The following is a 26,796-nucleotide window of genomic DNA, read 5'->3' on the forward strand; positions in this document are numbered from 1 at the left end:
CAGCCAGTGTGCAGCTGCAGGGCATAACAATGTGTTCTTCCTACTTGGTGCTGATTTGGGTAGAGGTTGCCAAGCTCCAGTTTTCTGTCTTTGGACTTTGGCTTTTTTTTTTTTCCTTTTCTTTTTTTCTTTTTTTTTTTTTACGGAATGCCACATTCGACCACATGGGACAAACATTTCCCAATTTAAAAATTGCTGGAAATTGCGGGGAAGGGGTCGGCAGGCACTTGTGGATCTTTTTCAGCAGTGCAAGTGCTCCATCTACAGGTCAAAATATCTGCTGAGATCATTAATCAGCGTGGTCAGAGTGCTTTCCTTCAATTCTGTTAATAAAACGACAACGTAGCTAAAAAGCTACCTCACAGAGTCCACCAGTGTGACCAAAGTAACCAGATTTCAACAGAAAATTGTGAACTATAAGTTCACCTTCCAAAGGGTAGTTTCTTTTTGAAAAAAACTTGGCTGCTTTGTTCAGTGAGAAAGGGTGAAGTTGCTGCATGTGAAGTGGGGTGGTGGCAGGGAGTTAAAAAAAAAAAGCTGTAGAAGTTAAAAGCAAATGTTGGCGTGAGGGGAAGAATGAGTGTGAAGTTGCCTGTGTAAGTTTAGGTGGGCAACTGGAAGATGATTTCCATCACTGTCAGTGTGGTGAGATTTGAACAGTTTCCCAGCAGTGAGATGGAGGAGTAAGAAATCCAACTCGTTTAAAGTGATCTGGATAAATTTGGGAGTGGGATCATGCAGTAGTAGCTGTGGTATCAAGGTACTGGATTTGGTGACTTGGGTGGCACCTTTCAAGCCAGCAGTCAACAATGTTGTTGGGACAAACAACTAAAACGTTCAAGAGGCCAAAAGCCTCTTACTTATAAGACTTACTAATGAGTAAGTCTCTTACTTATTTTTGAGGGGTTTTTTTGAAAGACCCGAGTCGAATGGCTTCTGAAAACAAAACAATGTATTCTTACAGAGATCTGGACAGATCAACAGCAGTGAGGAGTTTTCCCATATAAGCCTGCCAATGTGCCTCCATTCAGAGTTAGAGACACATTCCTGGGTAGGAGCATAATTCGGTCAGAATGTCTGCTAATTGGCCTCCGTGGCTGCCAGTTTAGCAACAGATAAGGCCTTATTTACCCAAGAGAGAGAAACACAATCTTGAACACATCTTAAATACAGTTCAATTTAAGGACAAGAAGCAGAACATTAGAAAAAATGTTCTTAACTCATTTAGCTTTGTTCCTAGGTGAAGATGGCAAAATTGTTTAATAAAAAGCAGGATACTTACTAGGTATGTGTGTGCTGTACGTAGAAAGAATCAGAATGGTGTGCTCTTGTTTACTGATAGTACTGGGATATCTTCGTCAGTCTGATGCAGTACATGGTAAGCAGCTGATATTTTAAGATTTTTCTAAAGGGACAACTCAGTAACTGGTGTTTAGGAAGAGTCTGAAGAGATGACTGGGGAAATCACTGACCCAGTGATGTGAGTTTTTGATAAACTGTGGAAGATAAGGCATGCGTTCCAGAAAAGTGCAGCAAAGAGTTGTCCAGACATCTGTCTGAAACAAAACAGAGGGGAAGCTCCTGGGACACCAGTGCTGCTTTGAGAGCTGAAATTATTCTTGAGAGGGTTTTATGGGAAATAATTCTTGTCAAATAAGTGTGACTGAGGAATTATAGGTTTGGGTTTAATAGCAGCACTGAGTATATACATAAATGCTTCACAAAAGCCTACCTTGTTGCTCCAAAATAATGTAACTATATAGCATATCCTTTGAGCATGTGTTAAAAGGATTAAGAACCAGTTAGCAAAGTTTTAGTAGTAATAGTTAGTGGGAATCCCTATCAAATAGGTGTTTGAGATTTTTTTCCTCTGCAGTGATCTTTGCTATTCGGTGCTCTCATAAATGTCTGGAAGCAATTGTGGTGACAGCTGTTGAGCAGCAGTGAATCATACACAGCAATGCAGATTTGTTGGGGCCTCTTTCTGGAGAGGAGCAACAAAAGCATTTCAGTAAGGATAATTTGAAATTACACATCTAGGAATAAGAAACAGGAGGACTTCCAACAAATAAGGGACTGTATCCTTGAGTCAAAAAAGGGGTTTAGTGATTGTAGTGGACAAGCAGTTCAAAAGAAATTTTCAGTGGGATGGATAGAAGGCCTCCTGTGGTTCTTGATGGTATAAAAGCCAAATACTCAGTAAAATGAGTGTGGATGTACAGAAATACACATGCACGCAAACATTTTTTCTTTATGCAGTGTTGATGAAATTGATCCTGGAATACTTGGAATAATGTGTCCAGTTTTGGTGCCAAGATTTTCTTTTCTTTAAAAAAAACACTAAAAAATTAAAAAAACAACCAAGCAAACCAGAAAATATCAAGAAAACAGTTTAAAGGCTGAAGGAAATACTTTGAGCTCCAGAAGTCCTTGCTGTATAATTATTGTAGTAAATAAAAACCTACAGGTAGAGAAAAGGTTGGAGACTAAGAGTCTAAGATCCGAGACCTGTTCTTTTCAGCAGAGAAGGGAGATGTACTAAGTATGAATGGCAGAAACTTTCCCCAAAAAAGGGGAAAAGAAATAAAAAAAAAGAAAAGATGCATTGCTTTAGTGTTGGGAATTAATTTTAAGCAAACAAAGCAGTTGTTTCTGTGTTCTGTGGTATCTTTTAGGAGGAAGCAAAGAGGGCATGCTGTACATGAGATGACTGTGCTTAATAGAGGGGGAATGGTGAGAAATACCACAGCCTCTGATGAACAGGCGGTGAGACCAATGAGCTCTGGAACTGGTAACACAGTGCATGACATGCAGCAATCCCCCCCACCCCCTGTTCAGCCAAGTTACCAGCTGTCCTCTCTTAAAGATGGGTGTATGTCTTAGTCCTTCCCCTTCCATCTCCAGGAGCTGGAAAAAGTCAGTCATGAGGATTTGGGCTTTTTAAGTGGGACTGTCAGTGGGTGCTCGGGTGCTTCCTGCACACCTGCAGGCTCAGCAGCTCCTCAGCAAATCAATATCCCCCAGTCACTGTGCTGTAGTCAGGTGGGTTCTGCATCTCCAGGTGTGTCTGTGCTCAGGTGTAGTAACAGCATTAGATAAAGAAGCAAAAGGCTTGATTGCTTATCGTGTGTTTCCTGGGCTGCACAGGAGCAGAAGAGGACCCTGCTGTGCCGTAATCAAGTATATTTCTGAGTTCTTTATTCCAGATCTTCACACAGAAGAAACACTGTTCTCATTCCTCATCAAGCCCCAAGCTGGCTAATAAGAAATTCAATGTATTCCAAGCACAAGGCAATCTATCTTAGCAATGATCTTAATAAAGTCTAGTCAGCAATAAACCCTGGTAGTCAGAAGTGATTTTCCTTGAGTTTCCTGATTAGGGAATGCTGTTCAATTATCTGGATTCCAACGAGCAGCTGGCATACATGCTGCAGACAGAAAGGGAGAGGTCTTTAATTATCTTCAAGTCAGCGAAGATCAGTGTGTTGAATCAAAACAGATGGAGTGTATAATCCACTAGCAATACTCGTGATTGGGTAAATATAGTTATATGGCAAAGAGGGAGGAAGGCAAAGCAAATGGAGAGGAATTTCCTTGTGGGTAGGCTTTGAATGTTGGTATATTTACACTGTCACTGCTAGCCAAGGTGGAAGCATGAAGTGTAAATACAGTGTCAGAGTGAACCATTCTGTGGAGACTTGCAAGGCTGCTCTGGGGAAGCAGCAGGGTTTGGGAAAGTCAGTTCCTTTAGGAACCTTGTGCTTTGTGCTGGCAGTGGCTGTGTTATACAGATGGTAGATTTGTGAGTCTCTTGGTTCCAGAAGGCACAGGTTTAATTCCTTTCCCGGGGTGCACTTCAGGCATTTCTGCGGTGACTGCAAATCAGGCTTGGACAAAGTAATTGAAGACATTTTCTGGACAGCTATGAGCTGGCGAAATGTGTGACGGAGGCACCATACAGCTGCTGGATGGAGTTACAATGCTGGTAGGAGCTCAATGTTCTTTCTGGTTTCCCCATTGTGAGGTTTGCAGTTACACTCCCAGCATCTCCACTGACCACCAAATGGTAGTGGAAGGACTGACCTGACAAGCTTATCAAAGCCCAGCAAGAACTTCCAACCAGAAGCCCCTGTGACTGCCTCTACTGATTTATGGGGGTTTCTGTTGCGATGCAGGCTGCAGGTGTCTGCTAGGGACAGGGTTAAATCCAGTGGGCCTTTCTACAGAGGGTGCTAGCTGGTTGTTAGAATGGCATAGAGCTGTGTGCAGGCAAGAAGTCACTGATGATAGGACAGGAAAGCCTGTTGCACTCAAAGCACAGCTGAGGATGCTGGTGTGTGCTGTGTGCTAAATTGCAGGGATGCTTTTGCGTGCCACAGGCACTGCCACGTGCGTCTTGGATGGGGACCCAGGCCAAACCAGTAATCTAGAGAGGGATCTCATCAGGCTTAGGACAGTGTGCATGGAAGACTGGCATGGGGAATCTCTGTCACTATTTCTAAACCCTGATGATAAGGGCACCCTAAGTATTGTAGTTTGTCTAACTCTGAAGTGCATTTTAGTGACTGATTTTTTTCATCTTGTTATGTCAGTGTGAGTATTTGATCAATACATGGAAACAGGCAGCAAGAGCAGCATCTGGAAAGGTGGTTTGTTTACCTGGAGGTGAAGCACTGCTTACCGTCATATGAGTGTATATCTGTTCCCCAGATAGAGCCTAAATGGTACAAGGCAAACAAGAAATGAATCAAGTGCCTGCGATGTGTGTAGAGGCTTCTCCTCCCTTTCGCCTCTCCTGCATGCATAGGAGCTAGATTTGAGCTGCTGTGCTGAATACACCACCAGCAGCACTAAACAGAGCTTTGGGTAAAGTACTGCTTTAATTTTGTGGCAAACTCTTCCATAGATGCACCATGCTTCCTTACTGAAGGGTGACTCCCGATAACAAAACCAAATGCTACGCGTGGAGGAAGGTGGAGGTGAGGTGAGTTTTGCCGCACTGTATTATGGGGAGATTAGCTAGCGTTCCAGCAAAGCTGTGGTCGCAGGTTCACACAGTCTGGATCTGATATGCCAGAGGCAAAGGGCTGCCACCGGTGTGTATTTCTGGCTCCGCAAGTACCCTTGCACCTCATAGTGCTCTCAGGTAACCTTGGACCTTTGCTTTTCAACTGCCTGTTTTCCTTTAAACAGAACCATGAGAGAAAATGAGCATCCTGCAGGGCTTGCCTCCTCCTAATTGAAACAAGCTAGAAACAAACCGGGTTTTCCTCAACTGCAATTCTGTTCCTTGTTGTAACTTCCCTGTATCAGTCTCCCATCCCTGTCATCCCCCCCCCAGGATCTTCTGAATTCCATTAACTAGTACGTAGAATGACTGAGCAGAAATTTAGGTGTAACTGGTTTGCAGTGAAAGACATCTCAGGTTGAAGAAAGGCTGAGTGGCAGGGACTTGTTCTGATGCTGTAAGAGCACATCCGTAGGTGATACACAGCAGATGGTGATACCCGTTGGTATGGGGCTACCTTGTGGACACGCTGGTATCTGCCTGTAGCACAGACTACAGCTGCAGCCTCAGCACAGGATGGGGTGGACAGTCCTCACACGAGCCTCTGTGTTATAGTGCACTGTGATGACTGAATCTCCCCAGGCTATTAATTCAGAGCAGGGCGGTAAGCCTTGCACTGGAAAAGCTGGCTCTGCTATTGATGGGAGCTAGACACAGATGCTGGGAATTAGTTTTAAGATTGCTGTTGAGAAAGTGAAGAGGCAGGTTGGACACCCTTGAGTAATGCCTTCCACGTGTGGCAAGAAGTCCAGAGACAAGCCAGAACATGGTGAGCTTCTACAGCAGCTGCCCTTGGCGTGTTACAGCAGTGAGGGAGACATCCTGCACTGTGTGGCGTGACAGTCCCAGCTGGAGGAATGCGCTTCTTGACATGTTCACATTGAGCTATATATATATGGTGTATGGCTGAAGTTACAGGCATGTATTGATAGGCTTGGCAGGGTGGGGGTGGAGGGGAATGGGACAGTTTGCCCATCAAAAAATCGGTTGTATTCAGGCTAATACAATTTTAAAAATTGGGGTTTGTAGAAAAAGATTCAAAACTACTTTTTCCATTCCCCCTGCAGCCATCAGACTTTTTTCTCATTTAAGCTAGCTCTTTTGGGGTAGAGGGAAATCAGTCTCAGACATAAAACCAGGTATTGATGTACAGTCACATGCTTAAATATGTACTTTGAAAATTAAAAGGGGGGTGGTGCAAAACCTCTTACTGGCTGAGGAGGCAAGAGGCATATGGCATCTATTCATTCTCTCTGGCTGCTTCCTTTTCCCCTTCTAGTTGTCTCCTAGGATTTGTTCTCATTATCCAAACGTGAGCAAATTCAAACAGCCAACTGTAGGAAACCAAATACATATTTCTATGGCATTCAACTAAGCTTTCTGTGTAAAACTGTCTGTTTCGTAGCTCTCTGAATAATAAAGATGCTCTGGTTGAGAGGCTTTTCTCAGAGTACCATAGGAGTTTGGAATTCATTCATTCCCAATGCTGAAAGAGACCCAGACACAGCTTTGTAGTTGCAAGCATTATCTGAGAAACACTAAGTTTTCTGAGTGCTTACCATGAATGTATCAGTGTAAAACACAATCAAATGAAGAAAACTGACATAAAAGCACCTTTTTTTTATTATTAGTAGGTAGAGTTGAAAAAAAGATATAAATCTACCTTAAATGTAAAATATTTCTATCATTTCTTTAACAGAAGTCTCTCGGTTTAGGGATTACTTTAATACCATCATTAACAAGACTGGCTTTGGAGGAAGAACTCTTTACTTTTCTCTTCTAGAAGCTTTTCAACAGTATCCCAACACCTGAATACAAGAATAAGTGAAAAATGTACTCTCGGCAACTCCATTAAAACATCAGTTATCAGGCCCAAAGTAAGTGACATGAGAGGCATGTGTAAAGAACAGAAAAGGCTTTATTATGTTAGACAGATCTTACTGTTGCTACTGCACTAGGAAACTCACTGTAATCTCAGTTCAGGTAACATTCAGTAGAGAATAACTCCCGCTATCTTGGGTCAGTAGGTATCAGTGCCACACTGAGTTATGGTATATTCTTGAACAGATTACAGAGGATTTGGATATGCAAAACAGTTTATATTTAAAAAAAAAAAAAAGTTTTGGTTCCTAAGATTGTGCCTGGCTATTTAGTGCTTTGTACATGCCCCACTCCTTTAATTTCCTTTACAACCCATCCCCCAATAGCTCAATGAAAGAGAAATCTTAAAAACATATTTCTCTGCTATTTGTTTTCCAGTAAGGCAGTGAAATCTTCCTTTTAAAATAAAATACTGGGCATTTTTCAGTGTGAACTTTTCACCAAGAGGACAAGCTGCTTGTATCCAGAGATTTGGAACAGTGTCATCACTTTGCCATAGAAGTGGCCTGTCTAGTCTGAGGGATCCCAAATTATGTTGTGACCTCTGGAATCCCTATTTTCTATTTTTTCTTATCAGTCTTACTAGTTTACAGGAACAGGCCATCACTGGTATGATCAGAAGCAGCTCCATATCAGTAATCATCTTACTCTGAGATTCTTTCTAGATGGAGCTGTGAAAAGATTTTTCTTTTAAGGCCCAGTTGAGCACTACAAGCAAGCGTATGCACAGATCCAAAGTAAGTGACTGTTCTCCTCTGTGATTGTTATTCTTGTGTGCAAATAAATAGTGGCTTCCCAGGAAAACCTGGAGTACTTCACATTCAGAATGATTAGTACCATGTGCATTTTATAATGTACTTGAGAACAGGTACAGGACTCTTTAAGAATACTGCAAAAGGTACAAAAATCTCAAAATGCATGTTTCTGATTTCTTTCTCTATCAATTGTTAGATTTTTTTTTTTTCTTAATAAGAGCTGAACAGAAGAGCATGGTCTCTGTTAATCAGAGGGAACAAAAATATTCTCCATAGCTTGCTACATCTTATAATTAAAAAAAAAGTATGCGGTGTGGGTGTTTAAGTAAGTGCATACATTAACTATTAGAACGGAGAAGTATAATTTAAAAAAAATAATTCTTTAACTGACATTTAATTAAAAATATTTTTTCCTTATTCAACTCCAAAAAAGGCATTGTAAATATTGTGCTGAATTTAAGAGGTTACTTTATTCTCTATCTTCTGGCTTCTAATAATATTTGAAAAAAAGTTAAGCCAAATATGGTTCTGGATAAGAGAGGGTCTTGTTTTGCAGAAAACTTGCACTTTACTTGTTCTGAGGGCTTGGGCAGGTTCTTTCCCCACCCACACACCATCCATCCTAAGCGATCCTCCTCTACTGCCCCCGTCCATCCCTGGATGAAACTCTGGTGTACAGCTGCTGCCCACCTGATCCTGTGCCATTCCATGTGCTCCAAAGAGGCATAAGTGGTTTGTAGCTGAACACAGAAAGGGTAATCTTACATGTGCTGTATTATCTGTTTAAAATAGGCTAATTAACATAGTATGCAATTAATTTGTTGGCAGGCACATTATTGTTTTTTACATTAGAACAAAATCCTTCTAGTGTAAAGTCTGCTTATCCTTAACTGGAACAGTTTGGATGGGAAGCATAAGCCACTTGTAATTTACAGAGCATCGGGGAGACTATCTGAATTTAAAAACCCACAAAGTGGAAAGTACCTAAGCTGGTAACTCATACTCTGTAAATTCATGGTTTGATATCCAGCCCCCCCATGTTTGCATAGTTTTTCCTCTGGAGAGGGGATTAACTTGTTCTTTCATAGAATCATAGACTGGTTTGGGTTGGAAGGGACCTTTAAAGGTCATCTAGTCCAACCCCCCTGCAATGAGCAAGAACATCTTCAACCAGATCAGGTTGCTCAGAGCCCCGTCCAGCCTGACCTTGAATGTTTCCAGGGATGGGGCACCTACAACCTCTCTGGGCAACCTGGTCCAGTGTTTCACCACCCTCATTGTAAAAAATGTCTTCCTTATATCCAGTCTAAATCTACCCTCTGTTAGTTTAAAACCATTACCCCTTGGCTTATTGCAACAGACCCTGCTAAAAAGTCTGTCCCCATCTTTCTTATAAGCCCCCTTTAAGTGCTGAAAGGCTGCAATAAGGTCTCCCCAGAGCCTTCTCTCCTCCAGGCTGAACAACCCCAACTCTCTCAGCCTTTCTTCAGAGGAGAGGTGTTCCAGCCCTCTGACCATTTTTGTGGCCCTCCTGTGGACCCGCTCCAACAGGTCCATGCCTTTCCTGTGCTGGGGACCCCAGAGCTGACCGCAGGACTCCAAGGTGGGGTCTCACGAGAGCGGAGTAGAGGGGCAGAATCACCTCCCGTGACCTGCTGGCCACGCTTCTTTTGATGCAGCCCAGGATACGGTTGGCCTTCTGGGCTGCGAGTGTGCATTGTCAGCTCATGTCCAGCTTTTCATCCATCAGTACCCCCAAGTCCCTCTCCACAGGGCTGCTCTCAATCCCTTCATCCCCCAGCCTGTATTGATACTGGGGGTTGCCCCAACCCAGGTGCAGGACCTTGCACTTGGCCTCGTTGAACCTCATGAGGTTCACATGGGCCCACTTCACCAGCTGGTCCAGGTCCCTCTGGATGGCATCCTGTCCCTCAGGCATGTCAACTGCACCACTCAGCTTGGTGTTCTCTGCAAACTTGCTGAGGGTGCACTCGATCCCACTGTCTGTGTCATTGATGAAGATATTAAATAGTACTGGTCCCAATACAGACCCCTGAGGGACACGGCTTGACACCAGTCTCCATCTGGACATTGAGCCGTTGACCGCTACCCTCTGGATGCGACCATCTAACCAATTCCTCACCCCAAACAGTCCACCCATCAAACCCATATCTCTCCAAGTTAGAGAGAAGGATGGTGTTGTCCACTGATGTAGTCACTCCATCACAGAAGGATGAGTGATACCCATACCTTTCTAGAATTACCCACTTTTGATACACTTGTGGTGGGTATGTGCAGTGTTACTGGTTAGTTTACTGACCTGTTGACACAACAGTGCCAGCAATGTGCGTTTAAGGGACCCTGGCTATTTCTTTTAACATTTTTTTTAAGAGTTTGGGTTAGTGACCCTTTCTTGAGCTGGATAGACAAGAGCTGCTTTTCTGTTCAGCTGCCCTGTTGAACAGTTTAAACACTACAGCTGCTGTCTTTCAGATTCCTCCAAAACATTTGTATAATACAGTAATTCTAGAAGAATATCTTAAGTCAGGATTATCTTTAGTGTGAAGCTCTTACAGCACAGAACATATACCTGTATAAAAACATGGGAGGCAGAAATGATCCCAGTTTAGATTTCTAAAGAAGCTGTGCAGAGGGAGCTGTATTTTACTACTAGAAATACTACTTCAGTTCTTACATTTCAATTCTTCAACTTCTCAGTGTTCTAGGGAGCAGACAATAATCCTACAGAATGAGGGAAACAGGATTTGAGGATTTTTTTTTAATTGGTATGTTCATAACACAGAACTATGGCAGTATCATCTTTAAAAATTAAGACATGAAGATGAATTGTAAAACTAGCCCAGGGTAATTAATCCTTGCAGGAAAATGTTTTCTTGTCTGTGCATAGAATGGAAACAAATGCAGGTGAAATATTCAGAAACCCCAAAATCAAATTAGGACTGTGATGTGTGCAAGCAAAAAGGACGATCAAAGGACTGAGTGTGAACTAAAGCTTAAGACCTAAGAACTCCAAAGTTTTTATTGATGTGACAACATCTCTGTTTGAAGAAAAATAAAGTTAATGAAATGTACATGATGAAAAACTTCCAAGCTTCCACAGATTTTTCATAAACAGAAAACATTCATGAATCAGTGAACCACAGCAATAGTAAGGCCCTACCAGTTTTGCAGACTGATTTAAACTTTGAGCAGGAAGGAAGGAGGGCACTTTGATTCAAGTCAGATGGGCTAGGAGGAACTGAGCTGCCAAATTCAATGTTCTGCTCACTTTTTAAGCTTAGGCATTTGTATTTGGATGGGCATTTAAATAGATTGTGGTAGCTTTACATTAAGCCAAACCTTCAAAAGTTGGGCAATAAATGAAGACAGGAAATAGAAAATCTAAGTAATGCTGGATTTGTTACAAAATCAAGGGCATACTTGACAAATCTGAGAAGCGTTTCCAACCGTTTGAAAACCTGCAGATAAAACAGTATCCCAAATTCAAAGCATGATTCTGAGCCTTTTAATGTTACCTGGAAAAATTATCTCCATCAGTTGAGTTTAGGACTTAGGTTCCAGCCAACGGCTCAATGGGTCTGCGATTTCTAGGCTCTCAAGTTAGATCTGAGGCTAACAGGATCTTCATCAGTGGTGGAGGCAGCAACAGCTGAAAGAACAGGCTGTGGCTTTTCCAGTGGATTTTGAAGTTTTGTTTCTGAAATGCTAAATTCCATTATGGGCTCTTTCATCTCCACCACAGGTGCAAAAAAACAGTAATGCTAATTCCAGCAATCCAGATCCTATTTCATATGCAGAAATTAACCCAAAGGCAAGTAATAAAAATGCATACATCATCCCATTCAATTATTCAGCAGTTTTGCAGACATACCAGAAAAAAAACCTAGCTTTCAATATAAAAATTGTCTATGAAACAGTCTAACTTGAATTTTTCTCCATGGATCATAATTCCGCATGTGCTGCTGGATCTGTAGAAGAGGAGAGAAAAAATGAGCACTCTATTTCCAGCTGCCTCAATTGGCAGATTGGTTTGAAAATTAGTATAAACCCCAAAGACTTGTTCTTTGCACAGTTACCAGTGACTGAAGAACAATTAATACCCATTGTGTATAGCGGCACTTAATTAAGGGTTAAGATAAGGCCAAACTCATAAAATTGCAGGAACAGTGAGGGTCTTTAACAGAGCTGGAACAAGTGTGCAATATAGCTCTGTTCTCTAAGTTTCAGAATCAGGTTAAGTTACACCAGCCTCACTCAGCAAGGCCCTTTTGTCCCATTAAAATACACAGATTATTTAACAGATCCTCCATGCAAGCGTTTGCGTGGTGCAAGCTTACAGTGAACAAGTATGCAACTTAACCCCAAAGTTCAAACAGGTAGGAAGAAAGTCACAAAAGTAGGGAAATAGCCAGAAAGATTACCATGTGTGTGTTGTCCTGGCATCTTAGCTGGCATTCCCATTTCTTTTTCTTTCTGGAAAAGACCATGGAGCAGTTTGATTTCTTGATCATAGTCCTGCCATTCGGGAACTATACGCATCGCTGCTTGCAACTTGGGCTCTTTGGTCATTGGGTTATTACACTGCAAACAAAACATATGAACTGTTCAGACACTTACCACGTAAAAAAGGTTTATTTACTGAATAGAGGTATGCTTCCCCCTGGTGGAATTAATCTGTTGTTGGTGAACACCACATGCCAGTGTTTTAGCTAAGTACAGTGTCAAGTCTCTTTCCAAATTCGTAATAATGCCCCTGCTCCAGGTAAGAAAAATAGAGAAGCTAAAGGAAAAAACTGAAGTGCTGAAAACATTTAAGTAACAATACAGGATGAGGTACCTAGATCTGAGGTAGGGAAGTGCCTCTAAAATTGGTCACTATATTTTATTGTGACATAAGAATGAGGGAGCCATACTTACCAGATCAATGGTTTTTGCCCTCTTCTTTGAGGAATCATCACACCATGTTTCACACCACAGCCACTCCTGTGGGAGTGATTTAATGGGCACCTGGTGGATCATGTTGTTAGGCAAATCCTGTTGTGAAGAATAAGAGTTAGGAGCAGTTTCCACAAGGTGCAGGGTGGGAGGAACAACCCCCCCCAGCCAAACAGTACTGAGAAGTTTAACTTTTGTAAACAGTTTTTTTCCCAGGGCAAATAAAAACCAATTAATCAACCTTTCATTCCATTCCAAACAAAGTCCTTTGGAAAAAAACCTGCATATTACAACTCTTAATCTTATTTTGTGGAAAGTTAGTTATTTAGCAAACAGTATTAAAGCAGTAATATGAATCCAGTATCAAACCTGTACTGGACCAGTTTGGAAGACTATTGTTAATTGATTAAAACCATTGTGTTAGTTTTTTCCATCCACCACAGTACAAGCCTTATTTCCATGTTATTAGGTCAGTGCACAGTAAAGCACTCAGAGCTGGATAGCTCAAGAAACAAGTACCCAGTTGTGTTATGTCTTGGAGTATACTGGAAAATTTGATAGTCTTGAGACATTTAAGGAGAAGGTGTCATTTCCACCCACCAGTTATATTTGATGCTATCAATACCTGCCTCACTTGAAGGCAGGGCATAACGGGACTGCCACTGGCATCTGGCTGTGATTGAAGTTTGGCCAGGAAAGGAAAGGTCCCAACCTGCCATCATACCCCAGTAAAACAAAACAAAACAAATGCAATAAAAACACACCTGATCAAGGTTGGACAGACTGTTAGGATCCTGACTAAGACCCTGATATTGTCCTCTGAGTCGATCTCCAGCTGCTATTTTTCTGAACTTCTTCAGATCCACAACATACAGAGCACTACATGAAGATGACGCAATTAGTAATGACATTTGACCGATGGGTAACTTACTGCAGCCCCAGTAGACCCCGAGATATATTATGCTAAAACAATCTCTTGGTGGCAGTACATCAAATTTTCTAATACAAGGCAGGAAAGCAGTTCTGACAAGGTCATGGCATGTATGAAAAAAAGTTTTCAACAAATCTATCTTAGCTTTGCTGTCATGCGGTCCCTTCTTCCAACATTTGTTATTAACAAATGAAGATGTCTGGTTAGTTAACACTTCAGTTCTTCATCTGTAAAAGCTGTAGCATACTGAAAGTAACTTTAGTGTCCCTAGTGATTCAAATGGACCATAGGCAACAGAACCTTAGAGGCAACAGTAAGCAAAAAGTGGTTCATCACTGCAGCATCATATGGCTCAGCTAGTTTTCTGCTAATTCTAAGTAGCAGCAAAAGCTTTCCCCCTCTCTTTTGAAAAAACTGAATTCTTCAGTACCTGATGTGGTATTTTCTTCCAGCTAAATGACTCGCCCAGTATCCCGATTTCCAGAACCTGTAGCCATCCATTTCTCTTCGACTGTCACAGAACGGAGTATATCCATAAGGAGCACCATCTAGATTGAAATCCCTTAATTCCTTTAGATCTGTGCGCACAATCTGAAGGGAAAGGACATTTTATTTTTATTTGTAGAAGCCTGCCACAGGTTATTTTGAAATGCTGGTCAGGATTTAATTCAAACTGAGCAAAGAGTTAAAGGAAGAATTACCTGTTATACTCTGCAGTCTTTTGCATTATGTATACGTAGTACAAAAACACAGCACAAAAAGTGTTGTCTCCCCTGCCCTTAGAGCTGGAGCAACTAAAATAGAGCTTAAAATAATCTGATAGGGGTTGGTTTGACAGCTGAAGTGCCAAATTTTTGCTTAATAAGCAGCAAGAATTCTCACTATACATGAACTCTACTGTGATCCTTTGTACCCTTTCCTCTTGAAAGCTTGCAAACCCTTCAGGGATGAAAGCTTTTTAATGTCTTTTTGACACAGATGTTGTGGCAGTGATACTACTCTAAAAATACCACTCTGGTGAGAAAAAAATGCATTAATATCTCTTTTACAAGCAGAGCAAAAACTGTCTAAAATGAGAACAGCATAGCTGGAAATTTATCCTAGGTGATACTTTAGCATAAGTTGTAATGATTTTAACTGACATGGGATCATACTGTACATATGCCAAAACACCTAAGGCATTTTATACTTACGTGTTGATAATCTGTACCTTTCAGTTTCATACATGTTTTTGAAGGAGTATTTTTGGCAGTTCTCACTGCACATGTATCCCATACTTTCAAACTGTTCAGGCAGTGAGCACATACAAAGCCTTATAGACACCATTTGCTTTGCAGCAGGACATGGCTTCCTGCACAAGGGATTTGCCTTCTCACTCCTCTGAAAGCCACTCGGATCTGACCAAGTTAAAAGCAGGGGGGTGGGAGGGGGAGGGTGTTTGGTGACTTAGGAAAATACCGTATGTGGTAAGTGATCTGCAGGCTGGGAGAACAGACAGAACTGGAAAAATGGAAGGGTGAAATGAGAATATATTTGGCAAACTACCTGGAATCACAGTGAGTGAACGAGGAACCAGACAAAAGTAAAAGACAGGCCAACAAAACCAATCTTTGTGGGAACAGGCAGAAAAAACAGCACTTACTGAAGCATGCTATAGTTACAGAATCAACCTTCAGTCATGCCTGTGAAGGGCTCAAACTTGCAACCTTTCCAATAATACAGAAATTGTATGCAGGAGCATACTATTACTAGAGAAAAGAAAAAGAGAAAAAGAGAAAAAAAGAGAAAAAGAGAAAGAGAGAAAGAGAGAAAGAGAGAAAGAGAGAAAGAGAGAGAAGAGAGAAAGAGAGAAAGAGAGAAAGAGAGAAAGAGAGAAAGAGAGAAAGAGAGAAAGAGAGAAGAGAGAGAAAGAGAGAGAGAAAGAGAGAGAAAGAGAGAGAAAGAGAGAGAAAGAGAGAGAAAGAGAGAGAAAGAGAGAGAAAGAGAGAGAAAGAGAGAGAAAGAGAGAGAAAGAGAGAGAAAGAGAGAGAAAGAGAGAGAAAGAGAGAGAAAGAGAGAGAAAGAGAGAGAAAGAGAGAGAAAAAGAGAGAAAAAGAGAGAAAAAGAGAGAAAAAGAGAGAAAGATCAAGTAATTCCAACCTCTGTGTTACCTGATCAGCATCCACAAACAGGATTTTATCAACAGCTAATGGGAAGAGCACATCTAGAAAGAGGATCTTGTAACCCCAGATGATACGCTGTTTCTCTGTTTGCTGATGAAGCCAGCGTGGCCATTTATACTGGACGAGCTCATACTGGAAATTATACTTCTCTGCCATGTATGGGATGAACTCCTGCAGAGGGAGGGGGGAAAAAAGTAGCTTATCTCAGTTCTTTGTTCCTCTGCAGGAAAAAGAAAAGTGCATTACAAGAGATAGACTTCAGTCCTATAGTAAAGCATAGAACATTAGAAAATGAAATACCACAAAGAATAACTACAGTTTCATTGTTACTTCAAACAAAGATATAACCCCAAACTGAACAATCAGTATAAATTGTAAAGCCAACTGTCTTAAGACAACTAAATATTTTGGCATTTTTCCCCACACAATTACTTATGAGCCATTTTATAGCGATCCACAGATCCGTTGAAAAGAATGCGTTACTCAAATCGTAAAATTTTGCAGATGGGAGAATTATTATTTAGGGCTGTACAAAGCAGTGTAAATGGGAATAATAAAATGAGAGAAAAGAATTGGGAGAATTTTTTTTTACTAGAACAACTTGGCCCACTGTCAAATCAGTTGACATTCTCAGCAGTGAGGCTTCCTCTGACACTGGGAGAGTACAGGTTTAGCCAGGGCATGCTCTTACAACACAGCCATTAGGAAGGGAGGGGGGAAGCATACTGTTGCACCACCCCAAGAGATGACTGACAACAGCAGAGTCACAGCACAGCCCATGTTTGCAGCAATGCGGACACTGCCGATTATTTCCCCTTGAGTTCATGCTGAACAGGCAAGATGCTCTAAGAAATGCTACTTCCTAATATTAAATAGTAAAAGTTGCAAATTCCTGAACATTTTGACGTCCATTTACCTCTGGGTTCTGTTCTGAACCCTGCTGTTTGTTTTATGATGTATCACATGTAATTGATAAGTATTTCCAGGTATACTCATCTGGGTTCTGCGTCACTCTTTACCATGCACTGCTCATGTACTCTAGTCAGTCTGAAACATGGTTTTAATGTCTCCTCTTATGAAGCTCTCTCCATACCTAGTCATAGGCACTGCTTCTCTGCTGTTTTTATTCCTATAATCTTTCAACACTTACGTATTAGATGTAAGTTTATAGCCCTGAATTTCATCTTAAAATCTACACCTTTATCGTGCAAGTCACAAAAAAAGTTGAGATTCTTTCAAGTATGGTTTTCCTAATATCTGCTGTTCTCGTAAACATTTACCTTCAGCATGGGTCCACTGTCAACCTGTCTGTTATTTCTCAAAGCTTTCTAGGCAGAACCACCACCTTATACCAACTTGATGCTTTGTCAAAATAGAAGGTATACAGACAGGTAACTGTATATACGTTTACACAATAGTATGATGCACAAGTTGCAATTTTTTTTTTTTTTTTAAAACTTTTCCCCACAATAGAATAAATTTCTAATTAGTAACAAACCTTGAATGTAGGCGATAAGTAGTTCTTCAGAAACCAAAACTTTAAAGGAGTCTTAGTATGTTTCAGCACAGACAACATCATTATGCTAGCAAAAGAAAAAAAATAAAGCATTTACAAGAACAACTGCCACCTACTAGAGATCAGCTGCGTAACAGATTACAAATTGCTGGTTTACATTATTGGACTAACTGCAGTTGTGTGTCAGGTAACTGATCTTCACACAGGAAGAAAAAGGGGGTAGCTTCAGCCTATTGGAAACTGCTTGATTTTATCTACAAAATTATTAAACCCCCAAATATCTATGTACTTTAACTAGTCAGAGAATATACAACCTGTTGGCTTTCCTAATCCTTTGAGAACAGAAGTTGAGATTATTTTCCAAAGCAACTATGAGTTATTCTGTAACTTAACAATACATTTGCATTTGGTTATATTGTAGTGAGAAAATTCTAGGACAGCAACATACCATCTGTTAAACTAAGTCTATTTTGAATGTATGAATGTTATGCAGACAAAAGTTCCTATAATACAGTAGATGCAAAATCTAGAGCATTTCTGAGCTGTTGAAATTTTTTTTTTTTTTTAATGTTCTTGGAAATTCTAACCTTTTTCCTTGTGGAAAGCAGGGCACCTCTACCATTTGAGACCCTCAGATTATAAATTCTGAACTAACCGTAGGAATCTTTCATACAGGTGTCCTGAAGCCACAGAGAATATATTTAGTACATCATCTTTATCCTGTTTCACATCTTCATTCTTTTGTCCTCCGGTGAATCCCCTGAAAGGACAAATATGTTTACATAAAGGACAAGATAGTAAGGCCCAGCTATGTAGGAAAGAGTGCAACAGATCATAAATTGCTACAGTGTTGGTTTAATATAGTACAACTGTGGGGTTTGGTGTCGTCCTCCCACACTGGTCAGGGTATCCTCCACAAGGCAGAGTGCTGCAGACACAGACATGGAAGACCCAACAGCTTATATATGAACATCTATTCAACTGAAAGACTGCTGGCTGAGATACAGCTCCTGGAATGTTTTCAGGCTCCCAGGTAGCACTGGGGGTAAGGGAAGGTAAGCAGGTGCAAAGCAGTAGCTCAGTTCTCTAGAAACAGGGGGGTGCTATGAAAGATAAGGAGTTAGCAAGACTTAGTAGATGGCTGTGGAATATCACAGACCTAACTGTATCATGAAATAGTTTTCCAGTTTCAAGAGACTTGCAGATTATTATTGAATTAGTTTTACCATTTGAGAGATTCCCAAAATCCAGATTCATTCTCACTGGTACCATCACTTAGTAGATCTTCATTCATCATATCTAGTTTTTTCTGAACCTGTAAAGCATAACATTGCTTTAGTCAGTGGAACTACATATTGGGCAAACAGCTATGGAGTGTTATTTTGACACTGCCTCTGTTTGTGTCCATTTGAATTATGTCCAGTGAGCTGACAGGTAACTTAAGCTGTCTGGAGAAACAGCCCAGTAGTGAGCTGACATTTTCAGAACAGATTCCAAAGCTGTTTTCAGAGACCAAAGGCATGTTAGTCTAGATGGTTAAAATGCTTTGCTAAGAGGTGTTCAGTGACCATCCTTGATGATGGAGACTGGCAAAGAAAAACCCTCAAACAAAACCAACCAAACCCCTGGAAAACCCAACACAATACCTCAACACCACTTTCTGTTACTAAGAGGTATTATTGGCCACTGAGACTCCAAAGCAGATACATAGACAAAGCAGCAAATCAGGAGAATGTCCCAGAATTAACTGTAGCACAAGGAAATCCTGTGAGGAAGTGTGAAGCAGATGTGTTATAACCATCGCTTATCTATCAGTTGTCCTCCTTAAACTTTTCACTGATATGTCATTATCTGATAGGCAACCCTAAGAGACAGTAGATTACTAATTTACCCTTTTTTTAAAAAAATGTATTCTCACCTACTCTGTATCAGACTGATAGAAAATTTATTAACAGATGAGTCAAATTTGTCTGTAACAGATAAAATACTGACTCAATGGATACACCGAATGTTTATTACTAGACATATATAGGACATACAAAACTGACTGTTTTTTTCTTAAGTCATAAGCACAACTGAGTCAGTAAAATGTGAGCATAATTGTTTCTCATGGGCATACAAAAGGAACAGCAGTTACGTGTCAATTCTCACCTGGCCGAAAAAACCAAAACCAAGTCTACAGATAATTCTCTCCATTATAGATACTGTGATGTGAACTGTGCGCAAACTGCCTCAAATGTATGCTTGCAGGAAGGGATCATCAGGCCTTAATCAGAGTTTCTTCCCCACTATTGGTCACACAGTCTTTAAGAGCAACTCTAGTTTTTAAACTCACCTTCACTTTAATAATTTTGCTCTTGAAGTTGTTGAGAACAACAATAACTTCGCTAGCTTCAGGTGGAGAGTCTGTGCCATCATGGCTGAAAATACAGTAAAATACTGACCTTTACTACAAAGCAGAAATATGTTCTTTATTTCTTCTACACATTTTTCTACATGGTATTAAACCTTAGCACTGTAAAAGAGGTTTGAGACATGCAACAAAGTAACAAATAAATGTATTTGAACACACACTGGGTTTTTTAAATGAATTAATTTATTTCATCTCACATAACTTCAGTACAAAATGCAATTTGCTGTTCACTTCACTACACTTTGGCAAGGGAACTGTTAGATTCACATTTTACAATGTTCACCTACTTCAAAAGTTTCACAAGAAAAAAAATGAAGTATTTCTTACACTGTCCTACCTGTAGATTCTGTAGATATCCTCAGATCTGCCCTTTCTGAGTCTTAGAGTCCATGCACCAGGATTGGCTTTTAACTGGAAGTAACCCTGTAAAGCAAGAATATTTGTCAGTTTCCAGAAAGTGCAAATGTAGAAAAACAAGTTTTTAAGTCAAGTATTTTGACTCACTGTTTTATATCAGAAAATAGTTATTTGTAAGCCAGCTGATTAACATAACCATAAGGCCTTAAAAAACCCCCAGAGAACAGGAGAAAAACCCCAGAAGTTCCATTCAAAATTGTTGTGTTTTGGGGGGTTTTGTTTTGGTTTTGTTTGTTTGTTTGTTTGTTTTTTGTTTTGTTGGTTGGTTGGTTGGTTTTTTTTGTGAGAGACAGAAGTATGAAAAGGCCTCGTATTATTTGTTAGACGACAGAAAGTCTTCAGGGTGTCCCAATGGGAACAGTGCAATCCCAAAGTTTTTTCTGCCAAAGTTTGCCTTCATGAAGGGGTTAGTGAATTTCAAAACACTAGTTGGTAACTACACAGCAGTCCACAAAAACCTTGCCTACAAAACAAAATTTAAATCAATTCTGAAGCTCTACAGACTAATACTTCAGCTACAGCAGGAAATAGTAACATCGTTTATATGTTACAACATATCTCTTCTACAGAACTTAAAAAATTACAATGTGAAATTCAAATGTTGTGTACAAGTCTTGTTGAAGTTTCAGGTTCCAGCTCTGAAAATTTTCTTCTGCGATTTAGATTATTATACCTATAGAAGATATAAACGTTTGTAGTGATGCTTCAGTGTCCCATCCAGTTTTGTACAGTGACCCCAAATGCATGCAATTCCATATTGTGAACCAGTCTGCTTTGAAAAAAAAAGAAAAAAAAAAAAAGCAGCACAGGGCATGTTCCTGGTCTCTTCATACCCCTTCACAGTAAAGACACTGAGCTGAGGAAGAGGATTCCCAGAGGCAGTATTGTATACTGTGGTACACACAGTTTGGTTTAACTAATTAGAAAAAAGACACCTCCAAGCCATTAAGCTTTACTCCCCAACATACACACACACACACAATGTGATCACACGTAAAATAAGGGTCATCATCTTTTCTACAACAAGAAATATTACATCATTATAGGATATACTTTGGCTAAGAAAAGGCACAGAGTGTCAGAATTTTAAAATAAATGCTGAGCGAACTTGGTGAACATTTTTTCCTTGCTTTTTCTTTAATACATTTAAAGATTCCAAAAACCACAATAGGCAATTTATTCCAGTTTTTCACTAACATTACATATCAAGAAAATATTCCAGTGGCTAATTTCCCTTGCCATAGTTTCAGTCCATTACCTCTCTCATTGCCCAGTGTTGAACACTGAAAACAGATTGATCCCTTATGCAGCTACCTTATAAAGGCAGCTGCAGGGAACAATCATATGCTTGGATTTACGTCACCTTTTCTCAACTAAATTAAGCAATTCCCATTCTTTCACACTTCCTTTGTTTTCTAGAATGTCAATTAGTCCTGCTGACTCTCTCCATTTGTTCCATAGATCTCCTGAAGAAATGGGTCCCAAAACAAGACAACTGTCCACCTAGGCTTACAGTACCAGAGTGGATGGTCTAAGAAGTACCATGTCTAGAAAAAACAGAACTGTCTGACGTTCCCTGGAAAGAGGTTGTTTAAGAATATTGGCATCATTTTAAGATACTCCAGAAGACCCTTCTCGGCAAGCTGAAGGGAGAGGAGTACATCTTGAAAAAGGTAGGAGACAAATAAGTGCACTGGAAGGTTTTGGACATCAATGTTAGGAATGATGCGGTTCTGCTACACTCCACAGTTGCTTGCAAATGTAAGTAACACCACATATTCATAGCCCACATACTAGAAAATACTCAATGGTTTATGCAAGTGATTGCGCTAACTGCAGGAGCAGTGATTTCTTGCCAGTTTCAATTGAATAGTTACCAAGTTGGCCATAACAATGGTATCAACGATCACAGGACTGGTTGAAGTTCCCAGCGTAAACTGGAGTCCCCGAGGTGGCTGTCCAGTAGTAATATCATAGCAGTGTCCTTCCAGAAGCAGATACTCCAATTCATATTCTGCAGCTACAACATTATCCACCTGTAAGGAGAAGATACTGCTGAATTCAGCACTAGCTCAAAAGTGCAAATTTTTAGTGATTCAGTTACTCTCTAATAGCTGTAGTGATTAAATAACACTTGCTTTATTTTACCAGAGTAATTTTATTAAACAAATATCTCGAAAGCCTCAAAGAGGCTCCTTCGAGTGATGAAATTCACACACATATTGTTAAGAGTGTCCCTGACTCTCAACTAGTAAGATGCTAGGATAAGAAGAGCGAAGGACTATTGCTCTATTTCACAATTATTGTTTTTTTTAACATTTATTGGAGAATGTAGTCAAGTGATCGGTCTGGCGTCTCATAAAAGGTATATGATGGGCTCCATAACTTTGAATCTAAACCTGTTTAAAGCTTATCTCCTCTATTATTTATCATCTGAAATAAACATTTTGTTTTGCTCTGCATTACTCTTACAGTGTGACAGGGCACTGTCAGAAATACCAATTCCTTTTTTCTACACCAAACAAAAGTGCCAAGAAAAGAAAAGAAAAGAAAAGAAAAGAAAAGAAAAGAAAAGAAAAGAAAAGAAAAGAAAAGAAAAGAAAAGAAAAGAAAAGAAAAGAAAAGAAAAGAAAAGAAAAGAAAAGAAAAAAATCAAAGAAACCACAAACCCAGAAAACCTTCAGTCCCTACCAGGCTAAATTGAGATGTAGCCTGAGGACACTACAGAAACAAAATAGTAGTCTAATCTCACAAAGCATCTTCACTCATGGCACATCCAAAATGACAGTTTAATTGCTGTAGCACCAACAGACTGCATATTAGGAATTGGAAATTGTGCATCTGTAAAAGCGAAACTGCTATTTATTTATTTGGAGGCTCACGATGGTACTTCAAATGCCTGACGCATTTAATCCCCCTCTCTCTCAGGCTTTCAATTAATCTAAGGGGGTGTGGGGCGTGAGAATCAGAGGCTTGGAATGCATAGTAGCATCAGCCATTTGGTGGTTCGTTTATGGCTTTACAGTTAGGTTAAGGGATGAAAAGCAAAAAAAAAAACCTAAACCAAACCAAGCAACAAAAAACCCCACACAATACCATCTGATTTCCTAGATTTCTGAATAACTAGTACAGGATTAGCAGTACCAGACTCTACCACTATACTGCATCATATTCCCAAACAATATCAGAGAGATGCAAAAGTAAGAGGAGACTAATAATACAAAGTTCAGTGAGAAAAGTAACCCACATTTGTAATGACCACAAGGTTGTACAGACTGTTGCTTTTCAAGAGGCCTATTTGTAAAGGCTTTGACAGTGTTGTTACACATGCAGCAGACAGGTTTCTGTACTGCAGGAGTCACCCACACAGCTGGGGCTGCTGTGGCCTGCCTTGGCAGACAAAGCCCAGGGTTGGCTGGTTTTGGAGCCTGAACTTCCCTCTCGCCTCTAGAGGTGGTTCCTCCAGGTCAGGGTTGAGGCATATCGGTGGGGAAGCTTGTCCTGCCCCTGCCCATGCCATACCCATTCTGCAAATAAATAGAGGACTTCAGCCTCCAAAGCTGTCAGTCTGGCATCTTTTGCATATGCTGGATTATACATATAAAATTACTGGGTTTAATATATATCTGCAGTTCTTCAAGGCCAACTAAATAATTATTTCAAGGGAAAAGATTATTTGACCATCTAATTTAACTTTCATTATTTAACATTGCACCCTGAAGTCCAAAATTTTCTACTTTGCATCACACATGGATTTTCTAACTTCTAATATATGTGGTTTTAGTGCCCATCATAACATGTTAGTGTAATGCATTTTGTAACCACTTACTAGCCCACTATTTCTAGATCTTCTGAAAAGTAGTAAAGTTAAAGTTAACTGCTAACAGCAAGAGGTTGATAATTAGCCACAGGAGTGTTTGCCGGTAACAGAAGCTGTGAAAATGAACAGGTAGCTAAAACTGGCTTGGTGGCTTCTCAAAGCAAGGAAAAGTAAGTAGAATTTACTTTACTGGAACAGGACTCAGATCTTACTTCAAAATTTCTAAACAGAGTTTAAAAAATAACAATCTTATTTTTAATTGTGACATTAGCTCTAGGGAGCTCTAATCTGAAAGAATTTTTCAACGAATAAATTGAAAAAGTTATTTAATGACCAACAAAGAGTTTCTTTGTTTCTAGCTCAGTACACACTGAAATGTAATATATACACACTCAAAGCATCCGTAGGATCTGCTTTGAGCCTACAGTATTTTTCAACCTGTGGTTCAGGCATCCATGAGTAATTGAGAACAGCAATCTTACTGTCAGTGAGCTTAGGTTTACCTGCATCTCTCCTAGAAAATGTTTAGGGGTCTGCAAACATAAAAAGTGTTAATATCCACAGTACTATGTTTATTAGCATTTTAAAATCCTACATTACTTTCCCATTACAAAAATAAGTCCTGGAAAAAACACTGCCATTTAAATGCAGTAATAGGAATGCACTGATTTCTCTTACCTCCTCTAGGTAAATATTATCAAGGTCATATGGGGTTCTGACAGATTCCACCATCCAGCTCTCAGGAGTATTTAGGTTCAAAGTAAACAGTGGAGACTGGGGCATATCCAAAAACTTGGCAATTGGTCCTGGAGCAAAGTTATTATCTGCTGTGAAAGAAATCTCCGGCTCCAAAACATAGCGATAAAAGCTGAAATTTCAGAAAGAAAATGTTAGAACGTATTTCTGCCAAACTTTGAAAATATTTCACTCTTGGTGAACTTGCTGACAGCATAGGCTTTCCCAGATCGCCAGTGTCTCCAAGAAGCCCAATACAGAATTTTTATTCCCTCTTGCAGATAGGAGGCTTTGTCCAAAACAACATAGGTTGTGTTGGCCTTAGAACAGCTCAGAATTTTCATCTTGAAGGACCAACCAGAATGTGCAAGACTCAACCATTAAGATTAGTAAGTTGTTTAACTTACACAAATAAAAATGCACCCATCTTGTAAATGAGCAGAATTACCTCATGCTATCCACAAATTCCCAGATTCTCTGTGGGAAATTGCGCTACTAAATAAATGAGCTAAAAGCAGTTATTGAGATATTCAAATTCCTATAGGACATTTGACTATGTTTCTGTGCACATTCCAACAGGTTTTTCTTTCTCTCTCTCTTTTTAATCCTGGCATGGTATTGCTTACCTTTTCAGTGGCATGTCAGAAAGTTTGGACTGGCAGTTCATAAACACTCTTAGGTTCATATTTATCAATTGGTTCAAAACCTAAAGTAATGAGAAAAAGACATCCCTTAAAATGCTAACTAGGAAAGCTGACCACTGTTTTTATAGACAAGACCTCAAGAAGGCATGTTACCTGCTCATTCTCAATCCTCCCTTCTCATTATTTGCTTCACCACACCCACCTTTTAGTTGGTGGTTTAAGAAGAACAGTTACCTGCTCCCTCACATTACAGGCATTCTTTTTGGGGTGCAGAGACTTTCTTCCTCAAGAACAGAGTTGCTGCAAACTAAACCATTAAAATGGTGAAACTAAAAGCTATCTAGACAATATCTAAGTATGATCTTGTTAGTGTGTAGTATAGTGTAATTAGTTTTTCCACTAATAAATGTATTGTGCAACTCGGACGCACTATTAGAAGGCCATTGGTCACCACCCAGTCAAGGAGGAAAACAAACATTCCAAAATCATGGAACTGAGACAACTTTTTGAAGTTGCCATAAAATGCATTACAACGTTGTATACATACCAAAAGTAACGGAGCAAGTCTTTGAGCGTCTCTGGTCACAGGATCAACAATAGCCACAACATCAAAGTATGTCTCCCCCTCTTTTGGTCTCAGTTTAACTGCACTAAACAGAAGAACAAACCATTTTAAAGTATCAAGCATATGGATAAACAAAGGAGAACACTATCCATCTCATTCTGAACTCAAATTACTTCCTAAATGCTATGCGCCTTCTGAAACTAGCTAGAGAAAAAAATACACATATACATATACGTCTACAGAGATAGGTAGACAAAATTAATTTCTGGAATCTCACTGTGTCCTGAAAACTGTTTGGGACTTTCCTATTGCTACGTGGATGTTTTTTAAAGTTAAATGCAACTTAAAACCACGGGAATGTTAAAAGACAATGAAAAGCATATTGCTCAGCAAATGCCAGCAATCCTATACCTGTATCGTTCTTCAAAAAAATGATATTCGATCCTTGCCTCTCCTTTTGGTTGAGCAGAAAGAAGAGCATCCACTTTCATTACCAAGTCACTTGCACTGAAAAGAAAAAAGAAAAGGAAAAAAAAAAGTTTGCAGATACTCAGAAAATGCATGTACCTATCACATTTCTGCCAGTTAGCAGCAAAAGAGAAGACAGACTGAATTCAGATACACAAACTAACACTTTTACTACCTCTCTACACAAGCTCTGAAGAATTAAACATATTTAAGGTTAATCTGCCATTAATTTAAACAGGTTGTATCCTTATTACTGAGGGTACCAAAGGGTTTAACTCTTTAACAAATACAGAACAACTGGTATTTTAGGGGTCAACCATGCTACAGGCACTGCATTCCTGAACTTCACCAACCTCTCCTAGACCCATAAGTGGTTCAGATCAAACCTTTGTTTCACACCAGTCTTCCCATTTTACACTGCAACTCGTAAGAACTAGGAAGCAATCCTGTATGTGGAGAAACTTT

General features: G+C 39.9%; 1 protein-coding gene across 3 annotated transcripts in view; it reads right to left on the reverse strand.

Annotated features, from left to right (window-relative positions):
* Positions 1–10,726: 10,726 nt before the first annotated feature.
* UGGT1 (UDP-glucose glycoprotein glucosyltransferase 1) overlaps positions 10,727–26,796 on the reverse strand; it is a 47,178-nt gene continuing 31,108 nt past the window's right edge. For 2 of the 3 annotated variants that reach the window (XM_075507473.1, XM_075507472.1), the window contains 16 exons: positions 26,275–26,370; positions 25,846–25,948; positions 25,281–25,360; positions 24,598–24,787; positions 21,977–22,135; positions 20,020–20,105; positions 19,605–19,689; positions 18,496–18,584; positions 17,925–18,029; positions 17,252–17,336; positions 15,742–15,924; positions 14,022–14,182; positions 13,425–13,539; positions 12,643–12,759; positions 12,147–12,306; positions 10,727–11,693 (listed from right to left, as the gene is read on the reverse strand). In XM_075507473.1, the coding sequence (XP_075363588.1) occupies positions 11,668–11,693; positions 12,147–12,306; positions 12,643–12,759; positions 13,425–13,539; positions 14,022–14,182; positions 15,742–15,924; positions 17,252–17,336; positions 17,925–18,029; positions 18,496–18,584; positions 19,605–19,689; positions 20,020–20,105; positions 21,977–22,135; positions 24,598–24,787; positions 25,281–25,360; positions 25,846–25,948; positions 26,275–26,370 (1,840 nt within the window). In that variant the 3' untranslated portion in view covers positions 10,727–11,667. Of the gene's footprint in view, positions 11,694–12,146; positions 12,307–12,642; positions 12,760–13,424; positions 13,540–14,021; positions 14,183–15,741; positions 15,974–17,251; positions 17,337–17,924; positions 18,030–18,495; positions 18,585–19,604; positions 19,690–20,019; positions 20,106–21,976; positions 22,136–24,597; positions 24,788–25,280; positions 25,361–25,845; positions 25,949–26,274; positions 26,371–26,796 lie in introns of those variants that run through there. The other variant, XM_075507475.1, reaches the window with a different exon arrangement.

This window comes from Mycteria americana, chromosome 7 (assembly GCF_035582795.1).
Source record: "Mycteria americana isolate JAX WOST 10 ecotype Jacksonville Zoo and Gardens chromosome 7, USCA_MyAme_1.0, whole genome shotgun sequence".
Classification (NCBI taxonomy): Eukaryota; Metazoa; Chordata; class Aves; order Ciconiiformes; family Ciconiidae; genus Mycteria; species Mycteria americana.